Source organism: Sinocyclocheilus grahami, unplaced genomic scaffold (assembly GCF_001515645.1).
Source record: "Sinocyclocheilus grahami isolate Dianchi unplaced genomic scaffold, SAMN03320097.WGS_v1.1 scaffold442.1, whole genome shotgun sequence".
NCBI lineage: Eukaryota > Metazoa > Chordata > Actinopteri > Cypriniformes > Cyprinidae > Sinocyclocheilus > Sinocyclocheilus grahami.
Window position 1 is genome coordinate 433,262 of NW_015505621.1, and position 21,389 is coordinate 454,650.

Genomic DNA, 21,389 nt, shown 5'->3' on the forward strand with positions numbered 1-21,389 from the left:
CTGTAACGTTACACTCTCACTCAAAGGATGGACGATCTGACAGGATTGTTACTATGAGGTGATCACATCTAACGTGTAAACTAAAGACAAACTCACCGTGTCTATCTAATCTAGTCATGATGAAGATGTATATATATTTCAATTTCAGCAGGAAACTATTTTTACTGTTCCAGCGTTCCAGCCACAAATAATCACAAGAATGTATATACAATTACAAATGATTATATATAAATCATCAGTTTGTACACACGCACACATGCACACAGACATTATTTCATACACGACATAGTCGTGAGATGCAAGAAACATAGACATATGGCAAGAAATCTGTAGACGCGCCCATAACAACAAAAGACAATACTTTATTGAATCTTTTCTGATAAGAAGTGTGCACAGCAAACGCAAGCATTTTTGACGATCGTTTCTGTCCAGTCTGGTCGTATTATCGCGTTTAACCACAGCTGTCGTCGTTTTTTTGTCTGGCAGTGGCAGCAGATATGTGATCAGATTTCTAATTTGAGGCTGTATTACGTCGATTCTGGCACCCAACATCACAACAAGATGATATTTTAAGCTCCTTATGTAGCAGAACCTGCGCTGGTTTGAATGGGCCGCCTCCAGTTTCCTCTTTGTTTTGCTGCCTCCAGCTAGCGCTGTGACGTCGCTGACCCTAGTTACCTGTGGTTGGCCCCAAAATCGACCTGTTCTCAGCAGAGCTCCTGAGAGAGGAGCTGTAAAAATATATTGAGATGGTTTTTGGTACTTATACCACAAATATATATTCTTAAGGACAACAGGACTTAAAATAAAACTCCAGAAAGGTGTAAAATATGTGACCTTTAAATATTAAAATATAAACAAATTAATATTAAATATTTATATAATAGAAAAGGTATTTAATTATATTAATATTTTATGTTTGATAATACAATAATAAAATAAATATTTCATTATTATAAAAATTTATTATTATAATAGCCATACTAGCACTAGCAAGTGTGTAGACAAATAATTATTAATTTAAATAATTATAACAAATAAAACAATAAATTATTTTAATATTAAAATATATTTAAAATATAATATTAAAATCATTTTAATCTTAAAAGCAAATTATATATTAATATTAAATCTTTATATAATAGTACATTTAATTGTTAATATTTTGTATTTGATAATACAATAATAAAATAAATATTTAAAATATTTCATTATTCTAAAGACATTATAAATATTTAAAATATTATATATAATATTTAAAATATTAAATTAATATAAAAATAATTATTATTTAAATTGATTTATTAAAAATTAAATAGAGCAGACATACATTTTATTAGTAGTATATTTCAGAGAACATCTTTACATTTTTATTTTGTTTTCTTAACAATATATGATTATGCATGCTTATATTTTTTTATATAATAAAAATATTATAAAAATCTTAAATGCTCTAAGACACTGTGAAAATATTTGTAATCTGTATTTGTTTTTTTTGTATCTCAACATCCTTCAATAAATATACTAAAGAAGCAAAATTACATAGGACAGTAAGAGAATATATTTTTAGAGACCATAATTTGACATGTATTTTTGCCAATTTTTTTGATTAATTTAAATTTCATTTATATATATATGTATGCTTAAAATGTTGGTTCTTTTTATATTTATGTTTAAAATAAATTGTGGTGATTAATTTAATTCAGGTTTATAATGTCTAGTCACACATTTTGGTTCCTCAAATTTGATTATTTTTTGTAGTGAAGTTAGTAATTTTGAACAAAAAGCAGATGATTCCAACACACATCAGGCATCCCTTTATGCAAAACAATTGTGCAACAGTCACGTATGCGCAGCTGCGTAGATCAAAGTGCGCTTCACTGCTGCTGTGTGTTATTGTGTAGGTAGCAGTGTGAGGTTCAGAAACTGCCTGTTTATTTGGTGTCTTTGTACCCACCTCTTTGTGACTGGATCTCCTTCTTGGCCTGCTCTAGAATGTTCTTGATGGCATCATCTGACCCAGTTTCAGGAGTTCGGATGCGAGGAGTGATGCTCCCTGTCGGAGAGGGTAAAGGAGAGAGAGGAGGGCTGATCAGAGAGCAGCTCCAAAGCCTTGCGTTTGATTGCTAGATCAATGGCCGCCTTTGAGAAGCTGGCATCAAGTGAGGGTGCGCTAACACGTGAACGCTTGACTTTCAAAACCAGAGCTGAGAGCATCACAACAAATGCAGGCTTTGGGAGGCAGCGCGGAAGCGCTAGAAACGCTTGTACAGGAAAGCGGGCTGCTTCTCTCTGGGGGTCTGAAGCGGTTCGGTGGGGTTTAGAGGGATGAGACATCTTCAGGATATCAGATGGGGCTTGTGGGATCGGTCAAAGACATGAAACACAGCTCACGAGCCATTTGACTTCCATAATGTGGAATCAGTTCAGAAGGAAATAGCAGGTGGATAATATTAGGTGTGATCTCTCATGAAGCCTGCCGAGAACATGGCAGAGTCATATTTCACCTCAAAGTAAAAGACATAAATTTTGTATATTTAATATATTTTTATTTATTTTTACCATGAAGATGATATTCTGTATAAGAAATATGTATTTTTGAAATGATTATTTAAATGGTAAAGTATTCATATATCACAGTAGTATTTGTTGTGATTTAAAATTCATGCATTATTATTGTATTGCAAAATGATCCCTCTATGTTGTCTATAGGACCAATAAGGATGCTGCTCCAAGAGGATCTTTTGCTTGATATATTGCGCTATAAAAATATGAGTAAATAATCAAATTTATCCAACAAAAATACTATCATATATATATTTTAATATATTTATATATAATCGACCTGGATTTAGTTAAAAATATCATATATGTAAAAATATTTTAAATATATATATATATTATTTTATAAAATATATCAGTGTTTTATAAAATATATCAGAAGATAATTTATGCAGTTTATTAACGTACAGCATTATTAAAATATTTTATCTCTTAAAATGTTCTGCTATATTGTCATGTAAGTTTTGGTAAAATGTATGTAAAATTAATTATTAATTATTTTATAATATTTTAATTTGTATTTATATGTAAAATATTAAAAATGTATGTATGTATATATATATATATATATGGCGTAAAACCAACACAGTATTTCATAAAAAGAACATCATACCAACAGTCAAACATGGTGGTGGTAGTGTGATGATCTGGGGCTGCTTTGCAGCTTCAGGACCTGGACGACTTGCATTATTGACGGAACAATGAATTCTGCACTCTATCAGAAAATCCTGAAGGAGAATGTCCGGCCATCAGTTTGTGAGTTTGTGGGTTATGTAGCAGGACAATGTCAAATCAAAGTCCGGACTTAAATCCGATTGAGATGCTTAAACAGTCCATTCATGCTCGAAAACCCTCCAATGTGGCTGAATTAAAACAATTCTGCAAAGAAGAGTGGGCCAAAATTCCTCCACAGCGATGTGAAAGACTCATTGCCAGTTATCGCAAACACTTGATTGCAGTTGTTGCTGCAAAGCGTGGCACAACCAGTTATTAGATTTAGGGGGCAATTACTTTTTCACGTAGGGCCAGGCAGGTTTGGACAGCTTTTTTCCCTTAATAAATGAAATCATAATTTCAAAACTGCAGTTTGTATTTACTCCGGTTATCTTTGTGTAATATTAAAATTTGTTTGATGATCTGAATCTTTTAAGTGTGACAAATATGCAAACAATTAAAAAAACAGGAAGGGGGCAAAAACTTTTTCACACCACTGTATATACATACAGTAGTTTCTTACATATAAATATATATTTAATGTTGGTCTAGTGAATATTTAATTTCAATAACATTTTTGTAAATGTAGTATTTCATTTTGATCATTAATTTTAATTTCAATTAATAATTTATATAATATTTTAATAATTTAATAGTTTGATTTAATTTAACTATTACTATCAAACTTAAACATAGAATAAAACTATATATATACATACATACATACAGCAAAATTATTTAATTTAACAATAATTTTTATTATTAATAAATACAAATGGAAAAATAGAACAAAAACTATATATATATATACACAGTCGAACAAAAAATTATTCTGACACCAGATATATTTTTTGATATTTTTTTACTAGTGGGTGCAGGACACTTCATTTATGAGGATAGCAAAATAAAGTAAACTGTGACATATTATACCCAAAAATTCTTCATACAGTGGACTACCAGTAAAATTGCTAAAAATTTGGGACCAAAACTTTGATTTGACACTTTGACCTGACCATGTTTTGTTACACACCTTTCTCTTAAAGTTATCTGACATTATTAAGATGAATTTGTTCTGACACAGTTTGACTCTGAGATCTTGTAATATTTTATTACCAGTTTTTCTAAACTGTAGCGAATAAACTGTGATAATGTGAGAAATTTTGAAGGTGTCTGAATAATTTGTGATTTGACTGTATATATACATATATATATATATATATATATATATGGGTTGGTTCAGTCCACTCACCTCGCTGGCGAACCTGGATGGTGCGTAACGCCAGGATGTTCTGCTCATCCGACAGGAACTGCTTCATTTTGATGAAAGGCTCTTTGCCCTTGACGGTGAGCTTCCTCCAGGGTTTGGGTCGAGCCAGGATCTCGCTGACCGAGCCCTGTGAGAGGCCCAGCACGTAGTGGCCAAACACACGCTGACCGATGTTGTGTTTCAGCAGCTGCTCTTTGATCTGAAAGGCGATTTCTGCCGTGTCCAACTGATTGTCGTCTCCTCCCCCCGAGCTTCCGCTCTCCGATTGGTCACTTGGCATGCCTGTCTCCATGGAGACGGGCATTGAGGCGTTCTGATTGGCTGACATGAGGGCCGCTTTGGCGGCGTAGAGGGCGGTGGGGAACGCCATGATGGAGCTGCCGTCTTTCTTGAAGAGCGGAGACAGGAGCTGCTTCTGCAGGAGCTGATCTCCAGGAAGCTTCTCGCCCGAGAAGGGCGACACTGAGTAGGGGCGGGGCAGTTCGTGGATGGAGGAGGGCGTGTCAGTGTTGGGCGGTCCCGGGCTGGAGGAAGTGCGGACATCTATGGGCAGTGTTCCTGGAGGAGAGGAATACGACCCTGCTGGGCAACTCACATCCTTACTGGAGTCCTCAGAGTGACCCTTGTCTTAGACAGAGAGAGAAAAGACATGTTTGCTTGAGAAAACTGATAATGGCTTTAAAATCTGACATGGTGAGCCATATTAAATGCTGCTAATTTCACAGAAATGTTTTTCACAGCTACTAAATAAATAAAGTCAAAATAAAATATTAAATACTCATTTATACAGTTTAGCATTATTAAATAATTGTAGTACTTATGTAAAAATATAATTTTGATTAGGGCTGCGTAAAAAAATATTGATATCTTGATTTGACTCGATTCTCATTTTTATGAAACAATATCGATTCTTAAATCCCAAGAATCGATTAGTGTACCCTGTTTTCAGTTAATGGACGGAACATTGAAGCGCACCTCCCATCCAATAAATCTCAATAAGCATTGTGCTTTGGTACTTGTGACAGTTGACTTGTGGAGTGACAGATCGCTGTAGAACTTAGAACCACATTAATACCAGTTTCAGCACAAAATAAACATGACTAAACATCCGAAGGTAAGCTAAAAGAAAGAGTACAATTTTACAATCCGTATCCTGTCTCATGTAATCGCTCAATCAGTGTTTCAGTCGCGCAAAGCGGCTTGTAAACAATTCATGTAATCACATTTACCTCAGAAAGCATATTCGGTGACCATAAACTCGTTAGTCAGCCAGAAAAATAATCTGTAGAGAGGAGCATTTTGCTAAATATGTGCACCATATAACATTCATTAATTTTTTACTGTTCTTTAATGTTTTATTTATGTTTGAATAAATCCATTCAAGTTTTTATGACAGCCACTATTTAAATGTGTATATTTAAAAAAAAAAAACTAACTGAAGTAATTGTAACTTAATTATTATAAAAACGTCAGTAAGTGCGATTTAAGCAGATGTACAGCACAAATCAGTCAATTTTAACCTTCAATATTATAATGTAGTACCAACTGACTCTCATGTATATTTTACAGCAAATTTGGCATGTACTGTACCTGATATATATCCAAAATAATCGATTTTGAATCGAATCGAATCGTGAAATTTGTGTCAAAACCCAGCCCTAATTTTGACATGAATTCATTAGATTTTAAATTAATAATGGGATTTAATTTAATTACTAGTATAATTGAAATACAATATAGAATTAAAAAGTATATACATAAGTAAAGTTTTTCATTATTAATAATCATTATTATTAATAAATAAAAATAGACAAAAATAGAATAAAAACTATATATATATATATATATCGATACAGTTTATTTAGCATTATTATACAACATATTTAACCACATAAAATGTTTAGTCGTATTTCCCTTAAAATACGGTGGCAGTACCATGGTGCAGTGAAGATGTCAATATGTTTCTACCATAGTACCATATATTATGACTCTAAATGAATAACATATTCATGTACCATGGTATTTACATGGTACTCCAAGGAAGTGTTGTTTTAGTATCATTGTTAATATTTCAGTTTTAGTTATTTTACTACAAGTTAAACTAAATGAAAATGAGAAACATATATTTTACAGCAAATTTGGCATGTACTGTACCTGATATATATCCAAAATAATCGATTTTGAATCGAATCGAATATTAATTTAATTACTAGTATAATTGAAATACAATATAGAATTAAAAAGTATATACATAAGTAAAGTTTTTCATTATTAATAATCATTATTATTAATAAATAAAAATAGACAAAAATAGAATAAAAATTCTGATTCTAATTCTACTATAACTAAAAATAGTTTTAGTTATTTTACTACAAGTTAAACTAAATGAAAATGAGAAACGCTGCTTTGGCAAAGTTTATTTTTTTAAATTTATTTTCACTTAATATTTATTTCAAGTAACAACATTTTGTTTTATGGTTTTAGTTTATTGTCCTTGTTTATTGTACTTGAAAGATGAAAGGGAAAAGTTTAGTCGCACATCTGTGAACGTAAACAGACACATGCTTACCACTGTTGTGTAACACTCTGACTTTATCCACAAGAAATTTGTGAGAGGGCAGAAAGGCTTCTTTGTCCAGCAGTAGAGCCTCAGCGGTTTTGGCCGATTCCTGCACACACACACACACACACACACAGACACAGACACAGACACAGACACAGACACAGACACACACACACACATACACACACACACACACACACACACACACACACACACACACACACACACACACACACACACACACACACACACACACACACACACACACAGGGGCAGTTAAACTCTCGTGATCGATGCAGATCTACATTATGGATGATGTTAGTGAGGCGTTCACATGGATCACTGTGGCGTTTCCTCATTGACAGATGCAGGCAACTGTTTTTGTGGAGAACTTTATTTGTCTTTTATTTGAGAGGGTCCGTAACCGTATGTCAATATAACGCAGGACTGTTAAACAACCCTACAGCTCTGCAGGAAGAACACTTGCTTCACTCACCTGGGATGAACTTCCGTTGGCTGATGCCAGTTTCATGGATTTCAGGATGCTGCAGGAGACACGACGATCCGTTAACATCACCGATATCGTACTACATCGCCTTTATAACATGCATTCCAGCAAAACCTCACCTGAGTTCTGTTTTGATCTCTTCATAATCCATCTGGGACTGTAGTTTGGACTCCAGCGTCTGTGAAGACACAAATCAAGATGTTAATTATGGGTCATCGATAAATCATTACAGTCCAGAAAGACAACAGATGAAAACACAACCAAAGTGGAGCAAGACTGATTTGTTTGGTTTCTTATAAAATCAAAATGATGCTTTAAACAAACACTACTGCTCAAACGTTTGGGGTTGGTACGATTTTGTGTTTTTGAAAGGAGTCTCTTCTGCTCACCGAGGCTGCATTTATTTGATCAAAAATACAGTAAAATCACCAATATTGTGAAATATATATATTTTTTTAAATAAATAAATGTTTTCTATTTGAATATGTTTAAAAATGTAATTTATTCCTGTGATCAAAACTGAATTTTCAGCATCATTACTCCAGTCTTTTATAAACCAAAATCTTACAGTGATACATATTTTGATAACTTTAATGTATCCTTAGTGAATATTAAAAACGGCAACAATTTTATGTTTGTTAATGCTGTTTTTGCTCTCTTTTACAAAAGTGCTGGAATCTCTGGATTTTTGGATGCAGTGTAAGTTGCTTTGGATAAAAGCCAACGTAAACATGGTAAAATGTGTTAAATGGAGCTGAGAATACTATGCATATATGCAAATACATATGACACTCTTATTAGCAGCTGAAAGCATATTCAAATCAAGCAAAAATATGTGAAAATGTGCACGTGTGCCGCTTTAAAACAAATCTGCAGCCATGATTATCGAGTTGCATTACATTACATACTTTTAAACTATAACATCCTGACCTCATATTATGGCTCTCACCTCTATAGATTCTGACTTATAGGCCAGCTGCCGCTCCAGCTCTGCGATCTGATTGGCCGAGGAGTCCTGGACTTCCTGTAAGGTGAACTGGATTCTCTGGACGTTCTCGAGCAGTCGCAGGATCTCTCTGTCCTTGGAAAACAGCATCGCCTCCAGCCGGGACAGCAAGGTCTCGTCTCGCTCCTCGCGCTCCCTCTCCTGAGACGGCAAATGAAAGGAGATCAGGGGGACGAGGGGTCTTTTCAACTTCAAAATCTGCTCCTGCTCGCTGGCTTCCTGTAATCACAGCGCCTCAAAAGAGCCACTAATGAGGTTCCAGTGGTGTGGGAGCAACTGATCATTTCCTTCCACTGCAGATTGGACGTGTTAAGGTGGCAATTTGCAGTCGCCCCGGCTTTCATCTAAAAGAGAGAGTCATTCGTACCTCCTTGGGTCGCTCCTCTGATGGGCCGGTCCCTTTAGAAGTGCTGGCGAGCTGCTCCCTCAGCTTCTCCACCTCCCTCTGGGCCAGATCCGCTCTCTGCCATCAAACACACAAGTTTGGAAAACTTTAGAGGAGCCTGTGTGTGCAGTAACCCCAAAAATATTTAGACACTTGCGCCACAATTAAAGCATGTGAAATAATAGTCAGAAATGGAACGGTTCATTTAGACGGTAATACACAAATTTCAAAGGTCTCTAAATGATCAAAACGATCCACACTTTGCTGATATACCTGTTGAACACAATCTACTCCATGCCTTCTTTCGTCTGATTGATCGTTTAGACTTTTTTTTTCCCCAAGTAAAAGGCCTTTAGTATAATTATACAACCGTCAGCTTGTGCTTAATGTGTCTTTTTGCTGTCAAATCTTTACTGATTTTTATAAACATTATATATATATACATATATATATATATATATATATATACACGTTTAATAAAAAAAAGTTTTTTTAAATAACAAAAACACACGCTTTTGTTAACAAACACAACAAAAACAAAAATGACTAAACCTTTAACACCCGATGTACTCGCTACATCGCTAGAAGAATGGCATCTACACTAATATTAGTCTGTTTCTCTCTTATTCCGAGGTCACTGTAGCCACCAGATCCAGTCTGTATCCAGATCAGATGGTGGATCAGCACCTAGAGAGGACCTCTACAGCCCTGAAAGACAGCGGAGACCAGGACAACTAGATGAGCCCCAGATACAGATCCCCTGTAAAGACCTCGTCTCAGACGGCCACCGGGACAAGACCACAGGAACCAGACGAGTCCTCTGCACAATCTGACTTTGCTGCAGCCTGTAATTGAACTGCTGGTTCGTCTGGTCAGAGGAGAACTGGCCCCCCGACTGAGCCTGGTTTCTCCCAAGGTTTTTTCTCCATTCTGTCACCGATGGAGTTTTGGTTCCTTGCCGCTGTCGCCTCTGGCTTGCTTAGTTGGGGACACTTCATTTCCAGCGTTATCGTTGACATGATTGCAAAGATATTATTTAAACTGAGCTGAGCTGGATGTTGACATCACTGAATTCAATGATGAACTGTCTTTAACTGAAAAATGAGTGTTTACTATTGTCCTTTTGCATTATTGACACTATATTTTCCTAATTAATGCTGTACAGCTACTTTGACACAATCTGTATAGTTAAAAGCGCTATATAAATAAAGGTTACTTGACTTGATGTTAAAAGGTAAAATATTAAAATAAGAACTAAGAATTGAATTAAAAAACTAATTCAAAATATTAATAAAAACTAGAATAGTGTGTTTATGAATATATTTTGTGTTTAATAATAATGTTTGTAGTGTAAATGAATATTCAATTACTTTTAATTAAAATAAAAAATGCTAAAAGTGCTAACAACAAAATAGCCTACTGTTTATTTTAGTGGAATTGTATGTAATATTTGTACAATATTACAGAATTATATATTATATAATATTAGATTATGTACATATATGAAAATATTATAATTATATATTTTAGAATATTAGATTACATACACACATGTAAATGTTTGTACTATTTTTTACAATTTTAATCAAATGTATACATTTCGAAAAATGTATTTCAAACTTTGTATGTTGTCATGTGTAAGTAAAGTCACTGAAGTCTCACAAATCTTAAACATACAGACCACAGTAAGTCAGATTTCCAGCTTGATTTTTAGTGTGACACGACTGAAAGGAAAGACTTCAGTGAGTCATTTATGAATTCAGCAAAAGTTCATTATGCGAACGATTCATCAGATTGATTCAAACCGGGAGCTTGAGTGATTCAATAATAAAAACAGCCTTCCAAGATTGGTTAATCAGACTACGCTGGTTGTGATGCATGCTTTTTGAGTGCAGCAAGTGAAGACGATGCAATAGAAAGATGTGAAGTCAGTGTTTCTTGCACCATCACTGAATTTTCAGAATATTACACACTGCTAAATGCACTGGCATTTACATCACAGTGCAGAAACAATACCAAAAACCTCCAAATGCAAAGAACGAGCTACTCCAGTATTTACACATGCATCTGCCTAAAAAGTGTCCTTTTCTCCAGAGAAACCTCGTAAGGCTCAAACAGAAGAAATAAATAAATGAACACAAGTTCAGAAGTTCTTAAGGGAGTCACTGAAGTCAGTAAAATGCAAGGTTTGCTGTCATTAGAGTCGAGTGAGTCTTATCTAGCTCTGCGTTCGGCATCAGCGTATCCCAACATGCCCACACACACGCGCGCGCTTCAGCACAATCAGAGAACTCTCATTTGAATAGCGTCTCGGCGAGATTATTCATAAGGTTTGTTTGAAGTTCAACAGTTTCCTCTCAGCCATCAGGGAGTTGATTTTCAAAAGGTGGAGAGGCAGCGGAATAAAGAGGAGTGAAAGATTGATTAAACATGTGAGGCTCTGAGGTTGCGCTAAACAAAGATACCTTCTCAATTAGATGAGATTCGCTTTAAGAGCACAATCAGAGAAGTTTAGTCTGAGGAGAGGACCGTTCAGAGCACTCGCCAGCTGCACAGGCCTTTGAGTTTCTCCGTCTGCCGCCTGTCTGAGTCGAGATCGTCAATGCAATCGTATCATCGGCGGCTGCTGAACGAGAACCGAGCAGAAGTCTGTCAGCTGAGCAGAAACTGAAATGTCCACTTGATCAGAACTGAATTAAATCCGTCTATCAATCAGAACCGGACCAGATTTACTTGAGGTGTAATCTAGAAACATAGACGACTGTGACGAGCTTTACGGGACAAATCTATTAAAAGCTTTTCAGTGGACAGTTAAACACAGACAGATCTGAAAGAGCATTACGTTGACCAAAAACTGCCTGTAAATGAAACCTTGTGACCTGACAGATAAGGTCAAACTTTAAGAGCAGGTAAACATTTCATTTGACACTGTAATACAGTAGCATACTACTCATACTAACTTCTGTAGTATGTAAAAATGCAAAATGTAAAAAAACTGTGCATTTCTTCTACTTCCAAGGTTGCTTCCTAATCTAGTTTCTAGTCTATTAAACCTGGCAATGATTATTAAGGATATCGTTGGTTTTTGGACTTAAAGTTCCTGTTTTTTTAAAGGGGTCATATGATGCGATTTCAATTTTTCCTTTCTCTTTGGAGTGTTCGCTACGTGTAAAAAGACAGTATAAGTCACTTTAATCAGTAATTATGTCCCCACTGGATGCAACAAATGCCTCGTTTGTAATGGGTTTTAATGTTTTTGTCTCGTCTCTCCAGCTGGACACGGCATCACAGTATGGTGAGGGGCGTAACATTTCCGTCACACGCTTGAGGTATTCGGCCAATCACAACGCACTGGATAGCTGGCCAATCACAGCACACCTCGCTTTTCAGACCGATGAGCTTTGTAAAAATCGACGTGTTTCAGAAAGACGGGGCATAGAGGAGAAACAATAATGTACAGTATGTGGAAAATAATGTGTTTTTTTTTACTTCAAACCGTATAAACACATTTCATTACACCAAATACACAAAATAATGTTCTTTTTAGCAACATCATATGACCCCTTTAAGTCGCTTTGGCTAAAAGCATCAGCGAAAAACATAAATGTTAATATAACTGTGTGACACTGTACACTGTGTGAGATGCCTTATCCCATAATGGAATGCACTCAACTGTGACAAAAAAATCTGCATAGTTAAACTTTTTTGCACAAAATTAAATTGAAATATGATAAAAAAAAAATTATATATATATATATATATATATATATATTATATAAAATATATATATCACATTTCTCTCCAGTTTTAAAAAATTTATAACTCATGACTCGACTTTGACAAACATTAAAACCAAATCTTAATTGAATTTTTACAAATTCTCAAACATATGCATATAGCCAAAAATGAGTTGCACTAAAATTAAAAAAATAATTACAAAAATAAAATAAATGAATAAATTATATATTATACATAACATTTTTTTATGTTTTAAGTATTTATATCATATATTGTTTTGTTTTCATATTTATATTTACATTTTTATCATTTAAAATATTATTTAGAAATAATACAGAAATTAATATACAAATAGTTATTGCTGATATGCACAACTCACTGAATTAAACATGCATATGAAGTATAAAAAAAAAAAAGGTATTATTAAAAATTTATTAATAATACAAATTTATTATAAAACTAAGTTACTATAATTTTAATTACAAACTGTAGAAACCCAATTCAACCCCGCTGACGGAAAAAAATTACAGTTTAGTCTGTTTTGAGGGTTTTAGAAGGATTTTGGACACTTGTCAGCTGGATATGCATGAAAAAAAGAGTGTTCAAGCTCAGGTCGGGTAGAGAACTAACTTTAAACACTTAGCTAGGGTCAGAGAGGTTCAATTTTGGATGAGACTTGAATGGAAAAGTAGGTTTTGTGTGAGTAAACCAGCAAGTCACCGTAACACAAGGGAAGAAAGATGCTCTGTTTCTGTTGTTTGCAATGACAGAACAAACATGTAGCTTGAGATGAAATCACAGAAGCAGGAAATGAACATCAGAGAATACAAAAAACCAGAAACACATCAGCATTATATGGCCACAGTGAATAAGTGTCTTACTTTTCCGTCATTTCTTTGTCGTATTTAGACCTCAGTTCCTGCAGCTCCGTTCGGGCCGAGTTGAGCGCTGTGAGACAGAGAAACGGCCGCCATTATTGACCTCTGACCTCATATCAAGCCTCAGATGACCTCACTGTTTGATACGGATCTTACATGACTGAAGCGCTTTGATCCGGTCCTCAGCCTGGCCGAGTCTGACAGGCAGCGAAACGTCTGATTCATGTTCCTCCCTGTGGAAACGGCGAGACAGCAGAGAGATCAGAACAGGAAGTGACTGAAACCCCGCTGAGAAATTAGGAAGCCCTTGAATGGATCTCTGGAAAGCCACAGCCGATTTCTGCAAAGTGTCTTATCCAGAGATGGATACAGTAGCCTACTACAGTGTGTAACAATGCAAAATGTGAAGTATACAACAGAGCACACAGTGTGAGATGTGGTATCCCATAATGCAATGCACACACAAATAATCTGCTTATCATACAGAGTATCCCATAATCTAGTGCACTCAACTGAGACAAATTATCTGCATATGTCACAATTCTGAACATAAACACAAAATTTGATTAAAATCTGATTAAAAATGATATACAGTATATATTTAAATTTTATGATACATTTTTTATTTGTTTGTTTATTTATTTATTCAGTTATTTAATTAATCATTACATTTTAGGTGCGATATCCCATAAGGCAATACACTGCAATCAACTTTTTTACACAAAATTGTTACATTAAAAATGTAAGAAATTAGAATTTAATAAAAAATTAAATAATTCATAATAACTCTTTAAAAAATTTTTTTTTTAATATATTTTTAAATGTTTCTAAATATATAATTAAGTTTGGTATCCCATAATGGAATGCACTAGAATTAGACAAATGATGTGCTGAAACATGGCAACTAAACCCAAAGAATTCACAATGTTTTATTATAATAATGTTCTCATTAGAATTTTATATACACGACATTCCCAATCATAGTTATTAATGTTGTGCACTGCTGTTTGAGCTGCGTGTGCTGAGCTAAAGATGATCACCGGTAAACTGAAGCGCTCTTTTAACTTAACCAAACGCATTCTATATGAGATAAATCAGATATACATCAAATAAACACAATATTACAATGTACAATTGCACAAAAGGCTGCAAACGAACAGCGCGCATCTGAAGTGTCTCTGAAGGAAATAATGCATTATTTATCGGCTTTAAGATATCGGCCAAATTTTCTTATCTGGCCGATACCGATAACCGATATGGTGGCCGATATATCGTGCATCCCTAGAAATAAGTATTGGCGATATGGCAAATGAACAGCACTCACTGAACTACAGATATATAGATATTGAGAATACAGTATGCAGTAAGTTTTGTGTGGAATCTTCCTGTGGGTCACGTACCCTTCCTGTGGGTCCTGGTGATTCTGGAGCGGGGCGTCTTCATCCTGGACGTTCTGTGTGCTGTTTGGTGTCATCATGTGGGGCGGCTGTGACGACGCCTCCCCCGTCTCCACGGATACAGACCCCTGCTCTGTGTGTTCTAAACACAATTAATTACATTGTAACCAGTCCACTTTCTCTGTGGAATAACAAGTGCAACCTAACAGTTGGTGTTGAGATAAGATTTTATTTCTCATTATAAAGTTACAATACTGTTCAAAAGTTTGGGGTCAATAAGAGTTTTTTTTTTTTGCATTAAATTGATCAAATGTGATAGTAAAGACTTTTGTAATTTTGTAATTCTAATTTATTACGAAAGATTCATATTTCAAATAAATGATGCAATTTTGAATTTTCACCAAGTAATCCTAAAAAATGGGTCATGGTTTGAAGCAGCACAACTGGTTTCAACATTGATAATAATATGAAATGTTTCTTGAGCAGCAAATCAGCATATTAGAATGACAGACTCATTTTAATTTTAATTTATTCATTTATTTGCTGTTTTGGTGGATAAAATGGTTGAAAAAAAAAAAACTCAATTTGAGGGCAGATTTAAAGTGAAAAGTGATTCATTGAATTCAGCATTTATTTTATTCTAAAAATGTAAGTTTGTTGTTTAGGGTTAGGTTGTAGGTTATGGTTAGTCTGTTTTTTTATGATTAAAGGGATTTACATCAGAAGTCAATCAAAAGTCTTAAAGTTTTAAAAAATAAATTAATGGATTATTGGAGTATGATTTACAAGAAAATACAATTTTAGTCTTTGTATTTTAAATATTTCAAGTTTAATTCAATGTGTTACTTGCGTTTCTTTGTAATTCTTTGACATTTTTACTATGTGAGTGAAGAACTGCTTCTCAATGGTTGTTTTCAGTTTAGAGAACATGTGAGAGCATATTATTATATTGCCATATTGTTATAGTTTCTGGTGTGTTTTAGGCTCTGACCTGCTTTGTCAAGGCACTCCAGGTGTTTTCTCCAGTGCTCCGAGATTTCTGTGACCAGAGCGTCACCGTCAGGAGCCGAACGCTGAAGTTCTGCCAGACGCTCCTGTGTGGCCTGCAGCAGCGGAGCCGGATCTGCACACACACACGCACACATAAAGAGATACAAAGCTACATTAGTGCACAGTCACATTTGACAAAACTGCAACATATCTGCTTTATGTGTTTCAGTAGAGTTTTTGTCTACTGAAAGTTTCTTCCCGAAAGACGTTTCATCAGCTGAACAATCAGTATGTTGTTAAAAAACAGTTCAATCCATTGAACGCACTGTACTTCAAATACTGAATACAGCTTATATAGGAATGCCGCGATAGGTGTCGTATTCCTATAGGTAGATGTGATCAGCTGAGAATCAGCTGATGCAAGCTTGACTCACGTGACCTGCCAGAACTAACGCTAAAGCTTAATTTAAATGCATTAACCAATGAGAAATGCATTTATTATTACTACTATTTATTTATTTTTAACATTTCTTATTTTTTTATGTTACTATAGTTCACGGTAACTCAGGTCCATGAAATAATATTAACATTTTAATAGTGTATTAGTAAGTGTTGAAATGAACATTAACTAAGAGTAAAAAAATGCGTTTCACTGTCAGTTCATGTAAACAACTGGAAGCTTATCGTAAAATGTTACCAAAACATCAGAGCGAATCAAAATATTCCCTCCATATCAGGCCGTCTCACTAAAAGCCACCAACCTCAGCTGCTTAACTTGCTCCCAAATACTTATCTAGACAAATCCAACAAAGTAGAAGAGGATAAAAAGTCAACCAAAAAAGAAATAGTATATATATATATAAAAAGGTGAGATTCTTTAGCACTACAGAGGAGCTGTTTTGCAATGCATGTGTCTCAGCGAGGGGCCCATGGGGCCAACTAGGAGGCTGTTTCTGCGCTAACAAGTCTCCTCTGGATCATTTGATCATTTAAATTATTATGCCAGGAATCCTCAGGAGGCGACTCGGCTCTCCACATCACAGGGCTGTTTTTAATCTTCCGTCTTCCCTTTCTTCCCCTGAAAAAGCTGAGCGCTGCGCGGCTCAGAGAGGAGCCGTGCTCCTGTTGTGTACCTGGCAAAGGAGGTGACTCCCCGAGCCGGCGCGCAGAGAGAGAGAGGAGGCTCATGGGAGCACGGCTGACACGGGGAGGGGAGTCTTTCACAACTCCAGAAGACGAGGGAAATCGCTTCTTTTTCCACTTCGACCAGTGGTGGCTTTCATCCTGCACGACAGGGGTCCTGATCCGCTCGCGCTTCTCAAGCCAACACAGATCCGCTCTGGTTCCCGGCTCGCTCGGACAGGAGGTATTTCCGGTCGGATTTTCCATCCCTCTAAATCGAGGTCAGACGAGAGGCCGCAAGGGCGAGAGAGTATTTAATAAATCAGGACGTTAAAAACAATCGGCGAGACTTTAAAGCGCATACACGTGTGCGCTTTGTTACAAAAGCACAGTGGATATTGCGTCAGTCACTTGGGACGCTGCTTTTAAGAGTAGTATAACTCCTTTTACACAAAGACGACGGCTTAAATCAGTGCATCAACTCCTTTATCACTTTCTTTTAAGTTCTAATGATCAAACCCTTCAGGCTTTATTCTCCAACGCAACCAGCAATGCTCCTCAATCAGACGCTGGGAGGGAAACTCTGCAAACTAGATGCATTTGCGAGACGGGAGAAATCACATTATGGAAGTCGCTGCAGATATTAAAGTGTGTGTTTGCGCGTCTGAATGATGTCTGGATGCATCTGGATTAAACTGAAGCGGGAGCTGATCAAACCGCAGACATATTGCATGTGGCTTCTGCTTAATTCCCAGGGAAAGAAACCAATAACACAGAATCAAAAGAAACATTTTTTTTTGCACATGTACTAAAGCAATATGTCATTTTTATTTATTTATTTGTTTTCTGCCATGGTGCCATAGCTGTATTGTGTTTTTGGACACACAGACTTTAGTACCATGGCATATTTTTTGATGGTACTTTTATATATACCATTAAACTGGAATTCATGTCACATAAAAAAACATGGTATTTTTGACAAACATGCCATGGCAGTACCATTGTACTGAAGGAATTTCATTACCAAGGTATATTTTTAATTACCACAGAGTTACCTTATACCATCAAGTACCACAGTACTTTTTTTTTGGTAAAAGATGGAACTTTATATATGATATGATACTGAAATTTATGTACCATGCATTTATATGGTAAATATGGTAGTATTATGCTACTTTTTTGTGTGTACCATCTGGTACCATGACAAAAACATGGTATTCTTGGAGTAAATATTGTCTAGTATATAATATACCATAAAACACTCCAAAAAATAAATAAAATAAATAAATAGTAAATAAATAAATACTTTTTTTTTTTCAATCAGAGCAGACTGCGCTTGTCGGAAGGAGGGACTTTGTAGAAAACGAAGCGTTTGAGAGAGGCGGGGCGTAGAGGACCTACAATAATGTACAGTATTTGAAAAATAATGTGTTTTTTGAACATTAAAGCATGTCAACATATTTTGTTACACCAAATAATGATCTTTAAAAAAGCATCATATGACCCCTTTAAATAAATAACACCATCTACTGGCGTCAAGAAATGAAAGACTTTGGATAATCAGTTATCGTCTCATGCTAATCCTCCCAATTTGCTTTGTGCTGTACAGTTTATTCGTGTTGATTACGGAGGCTATTAGAGAGTGTCAAACACATTCTATCAAATCAGGTGCAATCATTCCCTGATTAAATTAAGTGTTAATGGCAGGTAAAGGAGGACGAGTCTCGTTCAGGCACTCAGTGCTGGGTTTGGACATCACAGACCGCCGATTAGCTTTAATGAATCTGTCCTTTTACCGTCCATGTAAATACACTGCTCGTAAACGTCCACATCACCTCCGTAAACAAAGAAAGATTCAAGTTCATCTCGGCTACTTTTCATTTTTGGAAGAAGACGCGCTGTGAGGAAGCCTTGAATTTACCTCAAAAGAAGAACGCTATGCGACGCGGCTTAATCCAGCGGAGGATCTCATTCTGATGCCTCATGTTTATTTTTACTTATATTAGTGTTACTGTGACATAAACTTGTACACATTCACTTGTTGAACTTTTCCCAAACTACACTGCCAGACTAAAATATGTGAAATCGAATGCGACATTTTGAAATATGATTGCAACTTTTCATTGCATATAAATGTTGTAGGACTCGTCTGCATTTTAACTCGCATTCTCCAGTGATTTATTAAAGGGCACACTGATGCGCAAAATATGATTTTTACTTCATATTTTTAACACTGCATTTGTAACTTAAGTAATGTAATTTATTGACATTAGTAACTGTAATCAAATTACATACATTTAAAATGTAACGCATTACACTACTGCATTACCAGGAAAAGTAATTAGAATAATACTGTGTAACGCGTTATACTCAAGTCTGGAAATGAGATATCTATATTATCTCAGACGTGTCTCTTAGAAAATAAGATTAGATAGGGACATCTCAGATGTTCCTCCTGAGAAAAAGACAGCAAAATTTCAGCAGAGATCTCAATGTCTTAAACTGTGCTCAGATACCAAACCTGCAATCAAAAGTCAGAGATCTCAATATAAATGTAATCTTCTTCTCATCAAATTCAAAAACAAAGAATTTGAGTTATTATCCACATTCATTTGGTAACTACAATCTACGGTCTCTTTTTCACATCTTTTTGATCTGGCTTTATTTCTAATTTTAGGAGAGATAAATTTGATACACAAATAAGAATCATTCAAAAGTCTATTTTTTATATATTTATTCATTTTAATTTTTTTAAGAAGTGTCTTTTGCTCACTAAGGCTGCATTTATTTGCTCAACAATACAGTAAAAACAATAAATTGTGAAATATTATTGCAATTTAAAATAAGTGTTTTCTATGTGAATATATTGTAAAATCTAATTTATTCCTGTGATGCGCAGCTGTATTTTCAGCATCACTACTCCAGTCTTCAGTGTCACATGATCTTCAGAAATCAGTCTAATATGCTGATTTGCTGCTCAAGAAACATTTCTGATAATTATTAATGTTGATAAAATTTTTAAGGATTCTTTGATGAATAGAAATTTCAAAAGATCAGCATTTATTTTAAATATGATTCTTATGCATTAAAAATGTGTTTACTGTCACTTCTGATTAATTTATTTTCTTTAAAAAGGTCTTACTGACCCCAATCATCGTCTGTCTGTCTACAGTATCTATCTATCTATCTGAAAGCTAACAGTGGCATAGTATATATCGCACACTATTATGAAATGATCATTTGATACAATCGATGCAGCATATTTCAACATTTTTGCAAGTGTACAAGCATTAGAACAGTGTGACTTGATCTTAAATGTTCCATGAAAAACATCATTGAAACTTTTAACATTCAACAGTCTTTGCCCTTGATACTCGAGCGGTAATAATAAATGCTTTTGTAAAAGCCTTGATGAAGAAAGTAATAAAGCGGAGAGAGAACGAGGTAAAGAGAGAAATGCGTCTCTTCCTACGAGTGTGTGCGCTGAAAGACAAACTTCCCTCTCAAAGTCTTTTTGTTTTAGTGGCGTTGTGAAGGACACAGTCGGACAAACATCAATAAGAATCAGCTGTGAAGTGCACCTGAAAGCGACGCAGAGGCGCAGCTGCATGCGGCTTAGCTGAAGATGAGTGATCTCAATAAAAGATGAAGGATACAAACAAGAGGGAAGCCAACGGATCGGGCGAGAGAGGCCAAGCATTTGTGTTAACTCTGGAATATTACCTCAAGGCCACCAGGATGATTTCAGGAGATGTTGGTGATGTCTGGTGCCGTGTGAATCTGACGCGTCAGGAGTCATGAGGAAGTGGCTTTATGAACAAATGTGGGACAAAACATCCATTCGAGAGTGTCGAGTGATTCAGAGACAGCCACATGCAATCTGTGAGAGAAAGCAGCCTAAAAATGACACTTAACTAGGGTTGGGTACCGAAACCCGGTACCAATATGGCACCGGTACCTACATAACCGGTATGTACTAGAACCGAATCAGAATGCAGATTTCGGTGCCTCATTTCGGTGCCATGCCTGAGCGATCGATTGAAATATTTGTCCTCTGGTTCTCTGAAACGGACGTAAGAAGCATCATCACTGGCACCGCACATGAAAAATAATCTTTGTAGTAACGTGCGTGTCCAGGTTGTTTTCACATTCCGACTTAAAAGCACAACTCGGGAAACGAGAGCATTTGAGGAGCGTGTGAATGCAGTAATTACACTTGCTCTGACTGCAGCAGGTAGCCTTCCGTTAACTAAGCTAAA

At 35.6% G+C, this 21,389-nt stretch overlaps 1 protein-coding gene across 1 annotated transcript in view; it reads right to left on the reverse strand.

Annotated features, from left to right (window-relative positions):
* Positions 1–21,389, reverse strand: part of LOC107552142 (homeobox protein cut-like 2) — a 177,353-nt gene that overhangs the window by 15,462 nt on the left and 140,502 nt on the right. Inside the window, exons 5-16 of the mRNA XM_016233972.1 lie at positions 16,010–16,141; positions 15,022–15,160; positions 13,778–13,854; positions 13,625–13,691; positions 11,471–11,492; positions 8,988–9,083; positions 8,564–8,761; positions 7,734–7,792; positions 7,603–7,651; positions 7,113–7,212; positions 4,526–5,170; positions 1,958–2,056 (exon numbers count right to left, since the gene is read on the reverse strand). Of these exons, the coding sequence (XP_016089458.1) occupies positions 1,958–2,056; positions 4,526–5,170; positions 7,113–7,212; positions 7,603–7,651; positions 7,734–7,792; positions 8,564–8,761; positions 8,988–9,083; positions 11,471–11,492; positions 13,625–13,691; positions 13,778–13,854; positions 15,022–15,160; positions 16,010–16,141 (1,683 nt within the window). The remainder of the gene's footprint in view (positions 1–1,957; positions 2,057–4,525; positions 5,171–7,112; positions 7,213–7,602; positions 7,652–7,733; positions 7,793–8,563; positions 8,762–8,987; positions 9,084–11,470; positions 11,493–13,624; positions 13,692–13,777; positions 13,855–15,021; positions 15,161–16,009; positions 16,142–21,389) is intronic.